The sequence below is a fragment of the Euwallacea fornicatus genome, chromosome 24, assembly GCF_040115645.1.
Source record: "Euwallacea fornicatus isolate EFF26 chromosome 24, ASM4011564v1, whole genome shotgun sequence".
NCBI classification, from domain to species: Eukaryota; Metazoa; Arthropoda; class Insecta; order Coleoptera; family Curculionidae; genus Euwallacea; species Euwallacea fornicatus.
In genome coordinates, this window is record NC_089564.1 from 1,093,683 (window position 1) to 1,116,707 (window position 23,025).

Genomic DNA, 23,025 nt, shown 5'->3' on the forward strand with positions numbered 1-23,025 from the left:
CGAATGACGCCACATTTGAGTACCGTGCGTGTACCCTTCTTGCATTACCTTCAATGAATTCTACCTGTCTTAAATAAATATCGGTATTTACATTATATTATATAATTTTTTATATATTATTTATTGTATATTATATATTTATTTAAAGCATTCAATTACGACATTCCGATGGCTGGAAGGTAATTTCTAGTTGTCAATCTTCGAAACAAATATAAAATTCGTGCTGAATATGTAGATGTTAAAATGTTCCTTAATGAGGGTCTCTCTCATTGCGTCCGCTTAAACGATGCCAAGAGCGATTAACCTCTTGAGCCCCTCAATAGGAATATGAGTTATTAGGAGATTTAACAAAAATGTTCTAATTAACAATTTTTCTACCCCTTTATTTTGACTACGCCCGTGGCTTTTCCATGTTGTCCAATGAGATTAGCATTAACAATTACCAAAAGGCCTAATGGTGGTTTCAACGTAAACGTGGAATGAAACGTGACCAAATCGTTTTTTTTTTGTTTTTGGGAACTAACGAGATTCGTGTGATATCATAGTAGCCCTCCAAGCACGTTCTATTATTATTAGAAACAGAAGTTTGCTTATTTATACAAAAATTCTTGGCTTTTACTCTATTATCCATGGAAAGTCTTCGTATTCGTTGGTACCAATCCAGCAGTACTTCATTGTGCCGTTTCGTTTCAAAATTTTTCACAATAGATTTTTTTAACTGTGAATACTTCTGTGCAATGCAAACATTTACATACATTATTTACACTATTTACTATAATTTTCTCAGCGGCATTTTACGATAAAAACATGGTAAAATATCGCTTAAGCGGGGGGCATATGGTTGAACACATACAGGGCGTTAATAGGTGTCTCGTTGCTAATAGAGCGCGCCACTTACAGTAAATTTTTACTGAATTTAGAGCTAACAACTTTTTACTTTGTATGCGGAACATAAAATTTGATTCAAAATCTGAAACAGCTATTGTTGTTCCATCAATTATGCATTCTCGTTTCGTTGGGACACCTCGATCCGTTTCATCCGATCTATTCAACGAACGCTATGTTCAAATTTGATCACTTATGATGATCTAGCAGCAACGCGGCGGTTGCCAAACGTATCGTATTTGTCACTTAAAAGAGCGCAGCTCTACAAATTCCTAACTGTGCAATCTAGAACAGTGCCAACAAATAAATTAAAAGCTTAATTTTCAATACCCTGTATGCGATACGAATCTATCATCATTCCGAGCATATTTCCTTCGACCGTCACCATTTGACTTGTTGGATTTCCAGCTTTCGATAGTTTCATTGATGATGAATCACCCTGTATAGGCATGATTAAGCGTCAAGAGCGGTAGGTCGTCTTTATGGGTACAATATCTTCGTATAACTTCGATGGGGGCATAGCAGTCCTGGTTTCGGGAAAGACCAAGATCATGCAGAATGAGCAGTGTGACGAACCTGATTGTCACGATAACTGCATGGCTCGATCCGAAGAGAAGAAAACCTTCTGGTAAGAAATGGCATAGGTTGCAGAATGCTTTGCGTTTCTCCGAGGTAGAGGTTTCAGCCAACTGTGTTCACCATTTTCGTTTGAAATACCTAATGTACAGGATGTGCCTCCATGCTGAATGAGCGTTAGAAATGCCAGTAATATCCTTCAGCTGTGCGTTAGAGCATTATGGCGTGGAGGTATCGGCCAATAAGAAAATATCTCATTCCACACGCGCGTCTGCTATCGCACTATTTATTATTGGATTTCCGTTGTCAAGAGCTGAGCTGGTAATTTCGGTAAACTTTTTAGTAATTACTACTTTTCGGAAAGTTTACACGTCACTTAAACCAGCGTCAAAAGTAAATATCTGCTAGCAGTGCCCGTTTTCTTAGAATCTCGTCTAGCAGTACCCGTTTCCCGTTAATAATTTATATTTATGTTTGCTCATGTCGTCAGCCATGGGCGTCCATAAATATCAATTGCGTTTAAGGAATTCATTTAATAAATAAATTGCATAATTTCGCTTATTTAACTGCCCACTAGAGAAAATTGGGTTTAATTCTTAAAACCGTACACGGACCGACATTAATGAAAACGAAGAAAATCTTAACTAATTTCGATAATAAATCATAACGGTCATCAAAACATGAATGGAGTACTGCACTGTTTCACTGCAACCGGTACTGCCAAACAAATTCCATGATTTTGTCAATAAGATTTTTTGAGTTTATGTGCAATTTGTTTGTCTGCATGATCATGCCGCAATATTAACGTCGGTCTAAGATATTTTGCACAAACGATACAGGATGGGTACAGGGTAATAATTTGACAACTTACAATAGCTATACATCTGAGGAACGACCAATATATCAAAAGTCTCTCGAAACAGTCCTCTCCACCCTATAGAAACGGCGCGAAGGGGTTTTTGACATCTTTTTTTCATATTCAGATATGACCATTGTAGATTTTCATATCGTCACATGTGACGCTCGGTCGTGGGAAATCATTAATACAACTCGTTAGAAAACCTCTTAACACATTCGCGTTATTGGGGCACTGGCCTGCGGCTTGTGGGCAAGTTTCACGCTCGTATGTTATGGTTACTTTATTTGCTTATTATGTAATGCAAGGTGTCTTTAGATGAATGTACATAAGGAGTATTTGAAGAACCGTGAAAGCTAGAAAATCACAATCTTCTATGCAACCATTTGAAACCAAGATCCATTCACTGAAAACGTAGTTTAAATGTTGGCAGTCCGGATGTACCGGGAAAATAATAACAACTTTGTTATTTTACATGGAATGACTGTGTTTTTTTTATTATTTTTTGCGATTCTATCTTGAATTTCAATCGAAATTTATGTAACGTATTGATTACCTAAAATGTTGGCTTTCGGAGATAAAAATCATGTAAAAATTGGCAAAAATTTTCTGCATAAAAAGTTGTTATAACGCGATTAAAAAGGTTGAGGCAACAAAATTCTGCCAGGAGAAAGTCAAAACGTTGCACTTCACTCTTCTTGATTTAAATTTCGATAATTATCTACAGGGTGGTCTGCAAAATAAATTGAGCCGGGCCAGCAGACTAATGCCAAAAAATCTTTTTTTTTTATTATTTTTTTAAATTGGGACACCTAGTATTTTATAGTAGGGGTTAGTTCAGGTTATTCTGCAGTTAACTATGTAACCGTTTCCTATTCTTACTGTTGCCACTTCACACACTAGAAAATAGAGAAGTGTACAAAAAAATTTAAGGTTTTAAGAAGTATTGATTTTTTTCAGGTAGGTTTACAGCCCCTGATCTAGAAGAACTGGATGTAAGCAACAATCTCCAGCATATCCCTAAAATTGACCTTATTTTTTGAACGTTGCCATGTGGAAAACTGGACAAATCCGGATTACCTGAGGGGTTTCGAACCTCTTACATACTGACACTAAGACTAATAGTTGCAACAGCATGTATCTGTTTCACTTATTTTGACACGAAAAGATTGCTTTTTTAACTTACTGAGATTAACCCTCTAAATACCGGCCGAGTGCGCTGACCACCCTAAATTCCCCTTTTCTCGTGACAAATTGTTTAAATAAATTACGTTTTCACCAAACTGCAGAAATGTAATCCTTCAGCCGTCAGTATTGCTTAGAGCAAAATATCTTTTTTTACAACATATTTTATTTACTTACCCACATTGATCGCATAAGGGTGAAATACATGTGACTTCAGTACCCTGTGGATAGTTGCACGCCGATATGTGGTAGATCTGACAATATTCTAACATTTAGAGTGGGTTTCATTGTGATACATCTCAAAACAACTATTTCTACTGTTTCTATTTTTACTGGAGTTCGAACAACTTTTTTCTTCCACCGGTACAGTTTTTCGAAATTTTGTACCCGGACTGCGCGCGGAAATGCGGGACACGTGTCCATCAGGACAATGTTCATCAAACAAATTTGCAGCCCCTCTGGCACGATCATTGTTTGGAAAAAGCGCGAAATAATTTCGACTTTTCCTTAAATAGCGTAAACCATCTTAAAGCTAAATGATAACGTCCACAGAAGTGAATAAAGCACTGGATTAGTTAAAGTTCTTGATGTTTAGCTAAAGGTAATGGTTGCATCTTCATTTTGCTACTTATTCATTGAAAACATTCCGTATCGCTTTTGTTTTTTTTTCTTAAGCAAACATGACTTAAACCTTCATTTCTGAGGAACCGATCATCCAAAATTAAAAAAGGAGGTCGCATTGAAAAGGCATGATATCCCTTTCGGTTTGAAGTTTTTAGGGTGAAAGTCACTCCGCTTAAGGGTTAAATGTGGAAAAATGATTATACCAATTACCCTCGTGAAATTAAAGTTGAACGGTCCAAGCGTCTTCGTATTTTCTGCATCATACGACTGAAAACTTGTAATGGAAAATTCGCGCTGGGCCACTCTGTATATATATACATATATAAAAATATTGAATATTAGAGATCAAATAATTTTCGATTTTTTATCAATTTTTTTGCATAATCCGCTATAAAGTGTATGAAATCAGTTATGTAAGGGAAAACTCCACTATAATAAATTGTTAATATACAACACTATCAAAAAGCTTCGGAAGTAGCTAAACAAACCATGAACATGTCGACTTTACATATGCACAATAAACACAGATATGCGCCATAAATTGAATTATATCACTGTACTGGTTATAAGTTAATACTAAATTGGAAAAGAATGTGGCGGGGAGCCAGCTATTAATGTTCATGGTAATTTGTTATTATATTACGACTTATGATGCGTGGATAATAAAAATGGCTGAGTTGTGAACTTAAAGGGAAATGTATTGGAATTGTTATAACAGTAAAATATCCATACAGGAAAAGGAATTTTTGCTTTGGTTTCACTATGAATTATTATTATTGAAATATCAAAGTGCATCCAATCCAATAATAAACAACAAACGCCTGAGGTTAATGGAATTTGGCAGATCCGGTGTCCGGTGCATTTAGTAGTTCTTCGAAACATCGTTTCTTACTAAATTAGCAAATTGTCACAGGTCACTAACATAGATCATTTCAAGAGTGCCGGTGCTAGCACTTTTATGGGGGTCATTGTTATACAAAGGATATGTGGGGTGATTCGTTAAGAACGGGACAACCGAGGACTGGAGACGCCGCACGTGAGATGGCGCGGATTGACGAAGATGTGCCTTATTACGGGGTATTGAAGGTTAAAATTTTAATTCAGTTCTTTGCCAGTATTCTGAGAATACTTAGGATGGCCGCTCGAAAATTCGTAAAGTTGTGTTTTTTAGGTGGCGAATTATGTTCTTTTTTTTTTAATGAAAATGCGCTTATTTTAACAATAAGACACGTTTTGCAATTTCCACGTTGCTAATAGAGGGCGCCAATTGCGGTCAAATTTACAGAATTTGCAGTTAATAACTTTTTACCCTGTGTGCCTGCTATGAAATTTTATCGAAAAACTGAAAGAGCAATAATTTTCCCGTAAATTGTGTACTCGCGTTTCATTTCGATATCTCAATCCGTTCTCGAGAAAAACCTATTTAATAAACATTGTGTTTAAGTTATAATATACGAGAAAGTAAAATCAAGAGGAGCTAAGTGTATTTTAATTTTCCAAGGAACAAAAATAAAAACAAACGACAAATTTAATAATGATTTAAAGTAATTTTATTACTTAGATATTTCCACATTTGTCGCAAAAAAACTGAATTCAAATTTTAACTTTCAACACTGTATATACATCCGAAACTACCGACTTTCAGGAAAAAGGCATGTTTTCTTCAACTGCCACTATTTGACGTGTGGTACCTCCAACTTGCGGTTAATGTCGTTAATGAATCAGACTGTATCATGTACATTGGTTCCCTAAAACCGCAATTTTTTCCCCATTCAACCGATCTGGTAACTCCGCCAGTTACCGTGATCCCTTCACTAATCATCGAAAAAAAGTCACTCTGTATAACTTCAGCGGGAATAATGAGTAATCCGAGGGATATAAACTCTCTTACTCCCGTTCGTCATTTAAGTTACATATGTATATTGCCATGGGAATGCGTTCCGCAAAAAACATAGTATTTTATTCGCTTTTTACTAGCCAAACTTGCGCTCATAAATCTTCAATTCGGAACATAAAAGTCTCCCTAAGGGATGCCATAAAAAGCCTACTTTAAACTACAACTAAAAATAATTCTAAATAACCCCAATAAGATCTTATTGGGGGTTGGTCCTGTTAGTTCAGATTTATTCAGATTCGGCCTTTCTTTCTATTGATGCCTTTACTGCTTGCATGCCTTGACCCACTATTTCTATTGCCTTTGTTCTCAAGGTCCTGGAATCTGGTTATTGTCCGTAATTGAATAGCCATAATCCATCCCAAAAATCCTTGAGATTTTATACATCAAGAGAAATATCGCAGGGGGTACCTCTGAAATGAATCTTCCACCCTTCGCAAATTACAATAATCTTTCTTAATTAAAGTTTGTATCGTGGCATGTTGCTATCAAGAGCCATTATCTCCCCTAGTTGTGTGAAGGTCCTTTTGATGTCACTGCGTATGTGGTAGTTCCTCTATGAGGACGAGCATACCTGACAAAATAGACGTTTAAGTAGTTAATCCTGAAATAGTTATTTATTTCATGAGGCAAAAAGTGGAAAATTTACTGCTGCAGTGATATTCGGAGCCGAGCCAAGGGCAAAGCCACAACATCGTTTTTTTTTTTATTGGAACATATTGATTTTCTCCCATTAAGAAAAAAAGTGATTTCAGTGAAAAAGTGACAAGCGCAATAGCCCATAAAATATCGCTTTTAATCTCTATAGATGGTAAGTGTTACTTTGAAACTTATTTTGTGTCAGTAAAAGATCATTTTTTCATCAATCCAAGAAAAAGGAAAATTATAGTTGTTTGCGAGACACCTACGTACGATGAAAATGCTCTGAAGACATTCAGATGCTACAAAATATTTAACATGAACACAAACTTACACGAAAGATATTTCAGTGTTTCAACGATACATTTTCGCACCCCTTATGCAAAATGCGAAATTTTACGCTATCACTTTTGGGGATATAACAATTTTAACGCCCTAGGACGTAAAAATCATAAAAAGCTTTCTAAATTTATTTTTAATTATTTTACCTGGAGACACCAACGATAAATGAAATTTGTATTAAACAAGATTAGAAAATTTAGCGTAATATGTAGTTATGCGGGTGTAAAAGTTAACTTAAGTTAACTCGCGCTCGAGGGTCGAACAACACTCAGATATGTAATAATAACGTAATAGCATAGTTTACACTAAGTTTGCGAACCGCATGATTATGACCCTAACATCGAGTTTTAACCACGAGGCCTGCAGTGCCGAAACGTCTAAGAATTCGAAAGCACTTTACACCCGCGCCGAATGCATAGCTTTCGTTATCTTACAAAATACTTGGACAGTTAAATTATTAGATAAAAAAAAACAACCATTTAATCAAGTATGACAAAGGTGCCCTTGGACTCACCAAAGTAGAAAAAAACAAACAAAAGCATTCAGCCTTGGTAGCTTTTTTATTGTCTATTCGACGTCACTGAAATACAATATGGCCGCAATAAAATATAACAAAGGGGGGTATAATTGCTCGAAATCTAGAGTCTCGAAAAATTCCAAAAACGCCGTTCGACTGGCTGTTGTCGATAATCGAGAACTGAGAAATTTCATAGAATCTACTTAAGCGGTTTTTTCGTAATTTATGATATTCGGAAAACGCAGTTTTTTTGCCCGTGTTGTGTCTAGCTTAGTATTGATTTTTAATTTTACAATGTTCTCTGAACGGGCACAATTTATTTTTTTTTTTTAATATCAATCACTGTGTATCTCATATCGTTTCCAAAATTCCCCCGCGATTGTTCCCATGTAAGAGCGAATGTTTATTACTATTAATTAATGAAGTTACTTCCCGAGTTGGCCTTACAACGAGAGTGATGGAACTAATAATAACAGTGATCTGATATTTTAGGGGTAAGGCACAGACCTGGGACAGCCAGTATACTGTCTATAATTCAATAAAAATAGGAATAACTTGGTTGACAAATACGTACGTTGCGCACGCTGTGCGCAATAAATTAACACACGCTGACTGCTTCCTGTTTCGACCACCCCCTGTTTGCACGACGCAATTTCACATCTTGAATGTAAGTAATAGAATCTATTATCAATTGTTTCGAGTTAAATTCTTTTATTGGCGCCATATTAGTAATGATATGCTGAGAAATAATTACAGATATTTTCCTATTTCTCGGTAAAAACGACTGATCAAGATAATTTTTTAATTGTCTATGATGTATGAGAATTTTTCAACAATACTCTAATTCCAAGCTTTCTAGTTAACATATTTCGTAGTCCGTGTTTCTACATAACAATCTATATACACCTAATAAATACGACAATTTAAAGTGTATTCAGCAAGTAATTGTTTATAATGCAATAATTATTTATAAATTATTTAACATACACTATTAGACAAAAGTAAAGCAACTATTATGATAAAGTACAGTTTTTAAATTATATTAAACCAAAGGTAATAACGCAAATTAAAATTATTTTTGCTCGAAAGGTCATAGTGGGCTACTGTCACAAGTGATGTGAAATTGTTTTGAAATGTCATATTAGTTAAAATTTAATAATTTAGGAAACGGAATTAAATGTTACAACCGCGTCAAAAGTAGGGAAACAATGTTAATGGGAACACGGAAAACGGGGGCACAACTGAAATAGTTTTGCCGCAGAAATTTTATATTTTAAATTAGCTCACACGCCATTTCTGTTATAAATATGCCAAAAGATAAGTCAATCGGCCTAGTGTTAAGAATAATGGTTGGAAATGCCATTTTGGAAAGGAAGACCGGGACTGTCATATCCCGGCAGTTCCTCTTGCCGAAATATAACGTATTTTCCGGGTGTTTCACGATGGATGGTAAAACGTGAAGTGGGTGAATCATGACCTTATTTTAAGATAAAAACTTCGTATAAAGGCGTATCCTAAGTTGCTTCCATTTTGATTTATAGGGTGCTGAAGTTGAATTTTTTTCTTAAATTCTCATTAATTTCTCTTTTGTTTGTAAGCATAAGTAACTCAAAATTGGTAATAACAATCGTTTTAGCAATGCGAACAAGCTGAAATCACAAACGTTTCAAAATACTCCACAAGGTGTCACTTGCTTCGCCGTCGCTCTGAATATTTATTTCACCAGAGCTTTTTTTGAAACATTTTTAAATTTTATTCACGAACCTCGTTCAATCCCTAATGTCTTTTGCTAACTTTTTTGTCTCTTTGGTTTTTTTTAGGAGACGTACTTTGAGAGGCGTTTCCTAAAATTAAAACTACAACTTGGAATATAATCAAAGCAGTTGTTAAACAAGTTTTTTTTCACCAAAATACAAAATTCTACGTTTCTTCTCGCGGACTGCCAGACTTTATGAAAAATTCCAGGTATATTTCTAGTGGCGTGTCAAGCGTTTACAATATTGCGCAATTTTACTATTTTAAACCAGAATTAGTTTCAAGGCGGAAATCAGTTTTTCCAAGTTTTCCAACAGACCGGGAATGATCTTAATCAGCAGCATTTGGATAACTTGATCCTGCATATATATATATATATGAAAAAGCGTTGTAGGACCACAATAAAGACAGGAGGAGTACACATTCCACATTAAACTTTAAATTTGTATGTTTTTTTAATGAGTCTCCAACTCTTTCTACTACAATTTATTTCCTGCATATTTTTTAATTTTTTTAACGCTTTCCCGCAAATTGACTTTTATGCAGATCCCTTAGTTTAGTATTTGACAAATTGAGATAAAAATAACTCTCGTAAGGACGGTCAAGGCTGGGATCAACGTACAAAAACTGTACTCGATAAAATTCAGAATATCCCTAAATTTTGAGCATGTGTGTATTCGCATTGCTTTTGTCCGATAGTGTACGTGCATACAAGCAATCATACCAAGCGTCTTCGCCCGCCAATAACACTGACAAGGCTCACGACGCGGCAATACCGCGTCTACAGGTTTGCCGCCGATTTTGGGAGAGTGCGGCGTGGCATATTCCGCCCACTCCGCCTCGTAAAGTAGTTCGAAGTTGCGGGCAATTTTCATTGATAGTACTGATCGACACCCCGCAAAATTACGACCAAATAGTTTCTGTTTCTGTGTGGTTCGCGTTGTAGTTGAAATACGAAGCCGAAACCCATTTGTTAAAGGAATAATTTAGTCGAAGTGTCGTAGAATTTCAGGCGCATGGTGCCGGCGAATCGAGCGGTCCGGTTTGCTTCGTCGATTTAAACCGGCGAAACGTCATTCTAGCGCCGGCATTCGAAGTGTTGAGTTTGGTTCGCGGGCCGCTCCAAAGTGAAGACGTTGACGTCTCCTGCTGGAACTTTTCTTCTCTAGTTTTTAAAAGAAGGATGTATACAAAGCTGACCGTGCGAGTGAAGAAAAGTGTCGTAGTTCGGAAAGTTTTTATCACTTTGTCCTCTGATATTTCGTTCGTGCTCCATATCCCGTGCGTGAGAAAAAAACTGTTTTATTGAACTCGGACTTATCTCCAGTGAGTGTCGTTTCGCCACTCCATTACTACCTCAGGATTTATAAGGTGAGCACAAGTTACACATACATTGCACAATTTTTTGTAATTGCAATTAAAATTATGCGTATTGCCTGAAGGCCGGCAAATCAAATGGCTCCATAGGCCGAAGCACCAAAAGATCGAGGAAAAAATATGGCGCGATTGATTGAACGCCTTCAAGCAAGTTATCTTGAAGGAAGCACGGACAGATGTTTAATTCCAAATTCCCCATTGCAACAATTAGTTTGAGGGACAATTTGATCTTTATAAATAACGTATTTTACTGTTGAATGTTGGTTCACAGAGGAAATTAATTTGATATCAGTGTGCGTAATTAAAAGTTAATAAGTACATTATTTTAATCCTTCGTGCAACCAACGAGCATAAGCGAAGTCAGTTTTGGCTGCCACAATTTTTTAATCAACTTTTATGAATTTCGGTACGTGCCCTGTGTGGATTAAATACCATTTTTGCACCTAATTTATATTTTATCTTCAGAATCAAGCCAATTTTCATGAAAACTAAAAATCTGAGCAATGCCCAGAACCGCTTTCCGCATCTGTCCGGCAGTTATTCTGCAGTTTAAGTTCACAATCACATTAATGCAATTATTAATTTGGCCCATAAAATTTAATTTATCACGGGGGAGTTTTTGCATAACCGAATGTTTTTTTTTTTTAATTACGAATCCCATAATTGGCTGAATACCGTACGTGTAATTCGGTTCGCATTGGAAAGCGAGTGAAATATCAGATCCTGGATAATTCATCGGTTATTTTCAGTCAAATATTTGATGATTAATGGCGAAATGCTTGATACGAGTTGTTTTAATAATTATCATCCTTTCATGATTTTATGCAGATATGAAAATAGCGTTCTTCTATTTAAAAAATCCAATTAAGTACCTACTTAAAAAACAAAAAAACGTTGTCAATTTTAGTCGCTACTGGAAAGTGTTAAATAGATTAGATAACTTGGAATAATGCAATTACATATTTTATTTATGAGTTAGGAGAAATTCATAAAAACCACCAATTAGACATACTCGAAATGACTTGGCGGGTCCCTTAATTAAAAAATAGAAGTTGGTGCTATCCAGGGTATCATTAATTTCAGGAAACCGGAAGTTATTAAAAGAAATTATAGGTCGACGAGGAGACTTTATTCTGTGTAACATGCCAAATTCCGACAAAACAGTCTTTTTAATCCCTAATTAGGAAATGCGCGCTGTAGCCATCAATTTTTCTGAGGTATTATTTAACACTGGATCGCACACCGCCCACTCCTGCACTGCTTGCATATGCATATACCTGGGAGCAGCAGTGCCGTAGTTCTCTAATTAAAACTCTTAGACGAGAAAATTAACGACTGTTTGTTACGACGAAAAAATTAAGGAAATAACAACGGAGCTTATTTACTTCAGCCTTAAGGGCATATTAACTAATTTTTCTGCTGTTTGTTTATTATTGTCCCCAAATCCGATTTTTCTCTACCTGCTTTGGCGAAATTTCTATGTAAATTGAGAACCAAATTCCTAGTATTTGCCAAGGTATTAGCTGTCATAAACTCATTAAGTGTGCCCCTTAGTGGGTCTGGGGTAGGTCATAAAAGGAAATGAATAGCATTTCATTGCAGTTGCTGAACGCATACCCCAGGCCAACCACCCACTCCGGGCCTATAAAAGTCCCTAAACATCTTCTTAGATCTTAGTATCTTCTTAGATCGCTCAGTGTTTTCACGTTGTGTTCTTCGCAGTACTACCGAGAGTGTCGGGTCTCGTCCTTACACTTTTGGAGAAACATTCTCGTGTTTTACCGGATTTCAAATGAAGTCGTGAGAAAGTGATTAGTTCAGTGAAAGCTTTTTATGAATATTTTTCCGATACGCGATCTAATTCGATATACACAAATTTCAAACATATTTGCTGTAAGTATTTACCCGCCGGCCTGCCCCTATGTACGTTTGTCTCCTACTTCATGTAGGTTCGACGAAGTCGTAATGAAAATAGCCGGAAATTTTTGAAAATCCAGAAAATTATTTACGTTGTTGCAGTTTCTCACAGACCGTGCACGTAGTGTCTTTCACAGCTTTCGGAACGGTCACCTACACACACATGTCGAATTTGTGATGCCTGATTCAATTTGTGACGGCGGCAATGTTACTAAATTCACAGCTGTTTTGATAACACGTGTAATGATCCCTTTTTTAGCGCAATCAATTCAGTTTCTCACAGTTACCTGAATATCAGATTTTCCTAGGAATTAAGTTCCAGCCGGAACGTTGCATTCAATTGACGTTTCAGGAGTTGTTGCGAAAAAATAAACTCACTCCTGAACGCGGCAAAATATCTGAGTTTGAATTTATGCGTGAGGGGGGGGGGGGGGGCACAGAAATGTTTTCAGGAAATAATTAAGACCATAATTAACCCAAACCAGTTTCTTCCATTTCCGCCTACCAACTTGGCAATTGCGATTTGCGTTCAAATGACTGGCAGGAACGACTTAGAAGGGTTGGATGTGGCAAAAAATTGTTGGTATTCGATTAAAACTGTCGGTACTTCTTGGACGGAGAGCGGCCATGCAATGGTGATTACCCTTATGACAGTACAAGCCATAAGACAAACGCGTCGACGTACGAGACGTAAGACGTGGTAACGTTACTGCTTACGATTTCGTATTCCATATCTCCAACGACTGTTGGCCAACAGAAGAAATTTCTTAGACGTCGTTAAACATTAATGTCTTGATTGATCCTTTATTAGATAGATGTGGTGAATAGCTTTCCCATTGGAGGAAAGTACCGTGGAAGGTGCCCTATTTTCTAGATTCATGACGTGTAATAACGTTCCTATAGTTTTGACCTACTTTAGACAACGACAATCTCGAAAACTTTCCAATGCGATAAATTACAGATAAGACGAAATATGTAACATTTGTATACTTAATCGGACTTATCGGTAATAAATTATCTAATTGTTATGTTAAAAATCGAGATTTTTGAAAGTAGGTCATATCTCACGCTAAGAGCACGATGCGTAAATGTGGGAGCTTTCCTCGTATCAAGTTTAGCGCACAGTTGGTTTTGATAAGGGAATTTGCTACAGTGGACCACGAAAAAAAAAATCTAAAACTCACCAAAACAATTGCCTCACAAGGGATGATCGGGCAGGAAAATATTGCTCGAATTCGAGTTCGAATTGGAACAACATTGCGTAATTTTGCGACAAGATTCAGTGAGCAGCAGCTTCATTGATCGTTGTTTGTGTACTTCGTTGTGAGCTCAATCTTACGTAGCGAATTTATTGACCGGTCAGTTCGGTAGTAAATATCTACTTGGCTACTCATTCCATTTTGTACATTAAAATTCTCCCAGTAATTTTTAAAAATGCGTTAAAACCCATCGACTATTTATAGCATAGGAAGGTTTCAAAGTTTATTTACTCTGAGTAATTGATGGTTAAGAAGTTAATTGGCCCCTCGCTGTCGTGGGGGGCACCTGACCGTGGAGAATTATTCGTCTGCTCGTCGAAAAACAATACAAGATTAAATTTAATTAATTGAGGGCACTCATTAATATTCAAAACTCGCGCCGGCTTGTGGCAACAAGTGGTTGGTTGAAGCATTGACGTTCGAAGGGTTTACGCCGCCCAACCATAACAACCCTCATTTATTCCCGATTTAAGATTTACATTCCCGCTAATGAGGGCATCGCTATTACATTTTTTCCGGTCCAACAAGAATTTTAATGTAATGGGATAATTTAGTTACACGAGAAGTTAATTCACGTGTTTGGGTGTTTGAAGTCCGGAAACCCCCTAAGATATTCATAATTAGCCTTAAGTGTTTTGGGAATTTTTTTCCCAAAAAATAGGTCTTATTTTATGCTCCGAGTTGATTATTTGATAACTTCCACCATTTTAACTCGTAATTAATTGATCATATCGACAGACGGAATTCGGAATATTTTTCTGGAATTTTTTAGACGCGCGTAATTTCACGCGCTCTGCCTCCCCTAAAAATTTCATACCCTCACGCCCCTATATTGTTTCCAATATCTTTTCATATTTGGATCATTATTGTTAGGACCCGCACATGCCAACCCCTAATAATGTATTTTTTCGACTTTTGTTCAGATTTTTGGCCCCAGCACCAATTTGCCTTGCTGCCTCTGCCTGGCGATCTTATCGAAGATGTTGCAGCTGTTTCTTCTTTACACGACCCGTCTCCATTCGCTTAATTTAGCATTTATTGTTTACCTTCTACGGTTATGTACAGTACACGCCCTCCTGCGAGCTTCCTTAACTGTAATTAAGCTTTGGCGTTTTTGTCTTGCCCGCCGAAGCATTTTTTTCTAAATTTAATATCTGAGTGCTCTGAAATTTTGAAGTTCCTTTGGGAACATTTTTCTATCGGATAAATTACGCAGGTATTTGTGGGAAGTTATTTTCGTAGAAAATTAAACGACATTCAGATGGACGACGAACAAAAATAGAAAAATATTTTCGGGAAAACGCTTGGGTGCCTTTCCAACTATAAGTAGTGTTATATCTTGTGCCCGGGGGGTAAACGACATCTAACTGGTTAGATCGATCTATCATCAATTTTGCACGGAGTATACGTCAAGTAACGGTATTGCAAGAGGTATTACCATTACAGAAACCCCTTTGTTACCGTCTACCGCTTCTTACATGAATTAACCCAACGCACTTCGAGCGTAATATCCTTTGCACATGCGAATGCATATATTATGCGGGATTTTGATTAGCCGTTCGGGAATTATTTTATGATTAACGTTGCTAATACCCAAGTCCATGTGTTTCGTCATTACCTCATTATTCAGTGATTGTTATGAACTATTTTTCCGACAAGCCGAGGGCCGTTTCAATTCAGGAGCTCGTCGACTCAAGAAATTGGGCGTTTCTGTGAAATTCCTCCCTCGACTTTTCTAAAGTTCATGGAAAGTTTCATTCAATTTTAAATGTCTTCAGAGGGAAAAGAGGAATTGACCCCTCTCCTGAGTAAACAACGTCTTAATTCACTTACGTCAATAACTGTTTTCGGCGGCGAGCGCGGCCGTAAATTTTCTATTAATGCGTCGAAGAAAGATGACTATTTCGCGAGTGTAAGTCGCTAATATTCACTCAATTTTATTCAGGGGAATTTGAAACTTACTGGTGTCCACAACGAATAAATTAATGGAAGTAGAATACTACATACCAAATATCATCTGAACCCATTAACATCGCCAGTAATTTTTTTCCAATAATTAGTACTATTAGAGTACTATACAGGGTGGTCATTTAGTGCGGTCTCGGAAGATTGCGGCTAAACAATTTAATATTTTGAATTTATTTTTTTTTGCGTTATATAGAACTCGATTATGGGTATATCCTAAAATTGTTTTCGTTTTATACAGGGTGTTCTAAATAAGTAAAAAATATTAAAGACACTCCATATGTTAATATCGTTTTAGATTTCTTGAGAAAAATAAATGTAAGTTTCATTAAGGTTTACTTGTCCTAAATCTTAAGGATTTCGAAATAATTAAGTTTTTTGAAAAAAATCATGCAATTTTAAAAACTTTGTTTTGAAGGAAGTTTAAACTGGAGTAAATCGAAATTCATACCAAACCTTAGATGTGAGACGTATTTTATGCCAGAATTATTAAAATTGAAATATCTCATACAGTGCGTCCAAAAAATAACATGAAAATTGCATTATTTTTGAAAGGAAATAACTTGCTTAATTTAAATAGAACACCCCATATTTTATCACTCGAAATAATGACGAAATATGACTAATCAAAAATCGTTACACCTTCCTATACCCAAATGTACAGGTTTTCTTAGAAAAATAAGATTTAAGGAAAGGTAGCAAAATTAATAATTTGATTAGTCATATGTTTATCTCTTATTTCGAGTAATGAAATATGGGGTGTCTTATTTAAAAAAACATAACTTTGATATTTCTCACTTATTTAGAACACCCTGTATAAAACGAAAACAATTTTAGAATGTACCCGTAATCGAGTTCTATATAAGGCAAAAAAAAATAAATTCAAAATATTAAATTGTTTAGCCGTAATCTTCCGAGACCGCACCAAATGGCCACCCTGTATATGTATTTGAAAAAATTTGAAAAATAGTTCAGTGAAGTCGAGTCAACACTTGAAACCCTGACTTAGCTTCCGTTTGTATAATTTCGCGAGGGCCAAGGGTAAAAATTTAGATTGTCAATGAATAAGAAGTCAATTATTGCCTTCTTAGCCCAGATGTATATACCACGTGATGAGTACATACCGTAATTAATGCGTTTAAAATCCAATTTGATGAAATACCGGCAATTTACTTAGTCACGCTCATGTAGCAATTAATCCCTACTTAACTTGATGTATCACTCTAGCCTGACACTATAGTGTTTACTCAATGTTCGCTACTACTTCAGTTACATCTATGTTCCTTCACAATGGGTATTTCAATTTCCTAAAATGTAGTCCAACGTCGAATTATTCCATTTGTTGAGGTAGACTAGTTATATCTAAAACTCCCTATTATAGCTCAAGGTGCCGTTATACTTTTTGCATTTTAATTGGCCATATCGATAATAAATGGGTGTTTCCAGTGCTAATCTAGATTTTCGGAATACCAATGGGTTCGGTTCAGATATGAAATCGCGAATGTAGGTGCATTATGTGCTTTCGGTACGAGAACGAGAGACCTTAATCCTGCCCCAAGCTTGTCACGAGCCTATGTCTTTATTCGGTATCAATGTAACGTTAGACGTTTGATATTGCGTGTCTAAGCTGTTGCATAAATGAAAGTGAAATATAATCGGTAAAGGATAATTTGAATAGTGTAAACTTTTTCCTATTGTCGGTGCTAGGTGGTCTTAAAAGACGTCACCTCATTGTATTGCGCACCGGTATCAAGACCTAGAAACAAAAAAAATATATATTCGGTAATTTAGTGCCGTTAAATTCGACTCACGATGCCATGTTCCATTTTTCTGATCCCTCCATTTCGGCCGTTTAATTACGCTTTCTCCCTTCCGTATGTTGTCGACTTCCTTATCAATTATTCACGGTTCAAATCTGGGCACAACATTTCCCCTCATAACAAACGGCCGAATTCTCATGAAAGTCTTTAACCAGGAACTTTTCTTTTGCAGCAGCTGCCAAATCGCATCAAAAAGCGACAAGGGAGTCTCCTAGCCAGGCGAATTTGTGATATTAGATATTAGGACAGCCCTAGAAGAATAATAAATATGTTAGGAACTAGCCGGAGTACAGTACATAAGATGGCCGAATCGATATTTGAATCGTTGTTGCCGTTGAACATTGAACATTTGAGTTCCACCCCGGTGATGGACTATTCCATGATGGACGGCAGCGATGACGACGACATCGCGGTTCACTGGAAGAAATTTGATGTCGGTTTCCCGGAGTTATACGACGTAATGTCCACAGATGATCTTTTCAATGAATTGAACCCGGTCGCGAACCTCAATAGTTGGGCATTCGAGAATACCACCAACAACGATGACGTTTTCGTGAACCATGATTGCATGTGGGCCGGACATTGCGGCAGCAAAGAACATGCGGAAGAATCGAACTTGAGTTGCTTTATACCGAAACCGCCGGTAATTAAAAAAGAGATGTGCCCACCTCCTCCACCCCCGGTGACGCCAAAGCAGGAAAGCTTGCTTAAACCGTCAGTGAAAGCCATGGTTACGTCAGCTCCTATGCAACCGTGCAACACCATAATACAGCACGTAATCCAGACACCTCCAGAGTCGGACGACGAGGAAAATAAAGCCTCACATAAGAACAAGAGCTCGAACATTCTGAAGATCCTCACGGACGCCATTAATGAATGTGACCACAACGATTTAACCGAGGACTTAACTGAATTGTTTGAGGAAGACGAAGTCGATTCTGAGGAGTCGCTCGCAGACAATTTGATTAAAGAAGAAGTTTTGGATATTAAGAACGAACCGGAAGATACTGAATCCGAGCAAGAGGAAGGCGAACACATGAGCTACGAGGAATTTAGAATACGCACTCAAATGGCTGCGGAGAACGATCACAGCTATTACAAGGACAAGAACGCCGCCATGAGAAACAATATATATGGGATCGAAACTCCTTCTGACTCAGGTAAGCTATTTTGCATTATTGGTGTGTTCAATTGAAATTCAGATTTTAAACAAATGTGTCACGAAGCATCGTACACCACAGCAACATTTGCGAATTGCATATTGTATATTTCGTGCGACATCTATTTGAATTCAATTGATTTGCGCCATTATGTCTCCAAGCAGTATTTACTGCATGTCTCTTGTTGTATGTCTTACGTCCGATGCACATTCAGTGTGCAACCTGGTTAAGTCGTAAAATAGATTTGAGATACTTAAAATTTGCGAAATGTACGCGGGCAGCGGTCAGCCTTTACGGGTACCGCACACGAAGTGCTTTGCCTGAAGCTTTAGTAGAGATATTCAGCAAAGCTCGCTCTCAGATTTGCTAATTGTTTTTGTTTCGTGATGATCGGGCGACTTAGGTGTAGAGTTTGTTTATCTCTAAATCGTTATTTCCGTTGGATCGATTGGTTCCCTCTTCGCAGCTTTCGGCAATCACTTGGAAATGATTTTTCTCCACCTGCATTCGTTTCCACAATTGTTTTAACTCTCGATCCTCGATCGTTTCTTAGTGTAATTTTCGCCGGAGCTTTCGCTGATAGTTGAGGTCCTTGCTTCGACGGATCCTTCTCTGACCGAGCTTCCGCCTGGAAGGGAAAAAGGATTAAAAACTGGAACGCCGGAACGACCCGGTTTCTCGGGTCCGTTATTTAAAAGCTTTCCCAGTCGGAAGCTTCCACGCGACGCTAGAAAGAACTAACTATACGTGCTTTAGGGCGGTTCAGGTCTGATCAGTTACATCGCGAATCTGGGCTAGGGGGTCTTCGAATGCGAAAACTTCGGACGAAACCTTACGAAATGCTGGCGAAGAGAGGGATGAAAACAGAGAGACGAAAAGAGAGGGAAACAGTGGAATCGAAAAAGATATTAACAAAGAACAAAATGTTGAAATTTTTATTGCGGTTACGAGATGACGTTTATGATCGTCGAAAGGGATACGACGGGGACCGCAAGCGGAATCCGGGCCCGACTTTACGAATCGAAACTTCGACGCTTTTTTTAGTTACGAAAGTTGGTACAAAGTTTACACAGGCATGATTTATTGGCCCAGTTGACTAGCGCCAGTGTTTTCATGTGTAAACACGTAAGTTTCGTTACGATATTCGCACCGATAAATGTGTTAAAAGCAGGCGCCAGCATTCGTACTGGCACCGGTGCCAATAAACCGTGTATGTGTATGGTCCGCTTTAGTTCGGGAGACAGTCCACCGTTTCCATGCAGAAATGGGCATAAATGTAATTGCAGATGAAACTGAAGCGAGACACGTAGTATCTTACATTGTTTTACACTAAGGTTTACGCGAATCTGGGATCTACTAATTTAAAGCCGATTCGCCAAGCATCCCCACTGTTAAAAAAAGCGCGTCTTTATCTGACAACGCCAACGACAACATGGCAATGGAGAAATTACAAGAACGTGCACAGCCGAATGTCGGCAATGCTTCAGATTAAATTAAAAATACTCATCCCTGAGACGTGCAACGATCTGAATCGTAACATGGAAATTTTCGAGTTTCACAATGGTTTGTTCCATAGACGTAAGAAGGTGACACTCGTCCGAATTCAAATTAAGGAAAAATCCGATCCGTAACGCAACACTGCCCTTCAGCCTGTTTGACGTTAAGGCAATTCGTGTCGTAATCGACGTGACACAGTCTGGAACTCTCACATGTCGGTGATAAGAGCACTGTGACAGGTGCACAACAAATGGCCCCACATATATAAAGTCCTGCACATATGGTTTGTAATACCCTCCAGGGCAGTACCTAATTAACGATGGGAAAAGGACTAACAGAGTTTCGCATTTTCGGACGAAGCTAATGAATCGTCCGCCTCGTTTGTCCACATTAGGAGCAACAAGTTTTACTGGAAAGGAAACTTTCCGTAGAATTTCCGAATGGAGAACCAAAGTGCAGCATGTGCACCCATCGATATGATAAAGACCCGAGAGTATCGTTGTATATCATTTTGATGTTTTACAGCCTGTTGTTCTCCTGCGGTGTATTTACCTGCTTGATAAAGTTATGTCATTGCCCTCAGGTATTTACCGTGACAATAAGGAAGTACTTCTTGCTGTTGTTGACACGAGGACCCACACAATGAGGATACCCGATCTTTTTAAGTCGACAATTAGGAACGAATTAATAGAGTATTTACTATGAGTTGCATTATCCTTAAATGGGCCTCGGCTTCGCCCATTCTTCTGTCTGAAGATCGTATGATCATCGAAAGGGAAAAATAATTTCCGCTCGCATTTTACTGTGCCCAAGAGACCGTTACCTATAAACACGAGAAATTGAAAGGGTACTCCTGTTTCCCTATAACATAGCATTGAGCTATTGTATCAATTCAACAACCGAATAATCACTTAATGGAGCTCCAGCCTCTAATCGGTAGGTAGTCGTTACTTTATCTTCAAGTAAGTATTCGAGGGTATTCTTCTAATTTTAACACCGTAATCTTATCAATAAGCCTCGTTTACTTTGAACTGATATCTGTTACTCTGAAGTTATATAATCGAAAACTATGTCAGATAATGACGATTTTTTTCTTATCTTTGACAAATTTCAGTTCCAGGTTCAATATACCCGCTTAGTAACCGTGAGCCGTGGAAAAAACGTCAACAACCAACAAATTTTGTTGAGATCAAAGATTACATTTGTTGAACGTTTTCTCCTTCATCAAGAGCCTAAAACTCCCGATGCCTCAAGTACATTCGGTTTTTAACGTAATTTCCGCCACAAGACATCTTGGAGTCGGCGACGTACCTAAAGGAACAACGCCAAGATGGTACTTTGTGCCGCTTCCCGGCCCTGGTCTTGGGATTACCGCCGGTACCCAGACCTGAAGGGTTGTCGCCTTCTTCGGGCGCTTTATGCCTTTGATGTTTCCTACGACGCATATTTTTGTATTGCTGCCGGTAAACTTTGATTTTACCACTTTGACAGTGGGTAATCAGGAAACACAAAAACTAGGTCAGAAAAGTAGTATTTTTGAATTGTAGTGGGTGTTTCGGGATACCGTGAGCTAATTATACTCCGACGAGAACTATTTTTGTTCGAGATGAGAATCTCGGTTTTCCGGAACTGGGATTGTTCTGGAACATTCAGAGTTTGTCATCGATTGTCGAAATGTCTGTTTTCTTCGTGTGCGAGATGTGAACATCTTCCCCGGTTTGGAACGTCCTCGGGGTCGGAGAGATTTCCATTGCGAACTGCGGACGTCGCCGAAACTTAAAAATTCCCAACTCTAGAAGAAACTAGAGAATGCTTCGCAATCCGAGCACGAATTTTTTGGGAAAGAAAAAGTGTTTTGCCACTAATTTCTACCTCGCATTTTATTCAACTCAGGGATGCCTTGAAAATAACCAACGGGAAAATATTCGAAATGATTTAACTTCAAATTTGAAAATTTCCTTATGAATATGCGATTAGGAAAAGTTTCGAGAATGTTAATACCTCCATCTTGAATATTTTGACGATTTGTAAAGTGACTGTTTCCACGAGTTCGAACGCGTATTCCAACGGCTTCATTTGAGCCATTTGGAGCCGACGTAGAGTCCAAGATCCGAGGTAGTCGCCGTAAACCAAAACCTTCGGGAACGCAGACCCCTGGGACTCCCTGGGACAGACGTTTTTGCTCCGGATCTCCATGAATATTTGAGGCATTAAGGAGGAACGGTGGCGACCGCCCTTTCAAATTTCCGGCCTCCCATGAATGTTTTAGATATTGATTAGGAACGGCAACGATAAACCTTTTCGAATTTTGGAGACAATCGGCAACTTTTCTGTCGGGCATTTTGTTTTTTCATTTCGAAAAAGGTAAATTCGTCCTCGTTGGCATCGATGACTTTCGGCCGTTCATCACGCCCTCAGATGGCACCACCGGAGCGGGGAGTCGCGAGAGTTGCCCAACAGCGAATTTCTGACCTTACCGTTCGGCGATGGTCGCTTCTGGGGAAAACCTTGGAATTATTGAGTAATTTAACATGCGCCTCCCATTGAATTAAAACGCCAAACTTGAACTTGAGAAACGTACGTAACTTGTGCATTGTGCAATAACAAAAACGATGGCGATAAAGTCCGGAGAACTAAAACGATAATTAATTCGGCGTGATGCGAAATCCTTCCACAAATAACTGTAGAAAGTTTAGAAAGGACACATTCCTAGCTGCAAAAATTGCTTGGCAAGGATTTGCAGGTTTATTTTTAAGT

At 37.9% G+C, this 23,025-nt stretch overlaps 1 protein-coding gene across 1 annotated transcript in view; it reads left to right on the forward strand.

Annotated features, from left to right (window-relative positions):
• Positions 1–10,209: 10,209 nt before the first annotated feature.
• Positions 10,210–23,025, forward strand: part of LOC136346836 (uncharacterized) — an 81,538-nt gene continuing 68,722 nt past the window's right edge. Inside the window, exons 1-2 of the mRNA XM_066296314.1 lie at positions 10,210–10,644; positions 17,784–18,771. Coding sequence (XP_066152411.1) covers positions 17,880–18,771 — 892 coding nt within the window. The 5' untranslated portion in view covers positions 10,210–10,644; positions 17,784–17,879. The remainder of the gene's footprint in view (positions 10,645–17,783; positions 18,772–23,025) is intronic.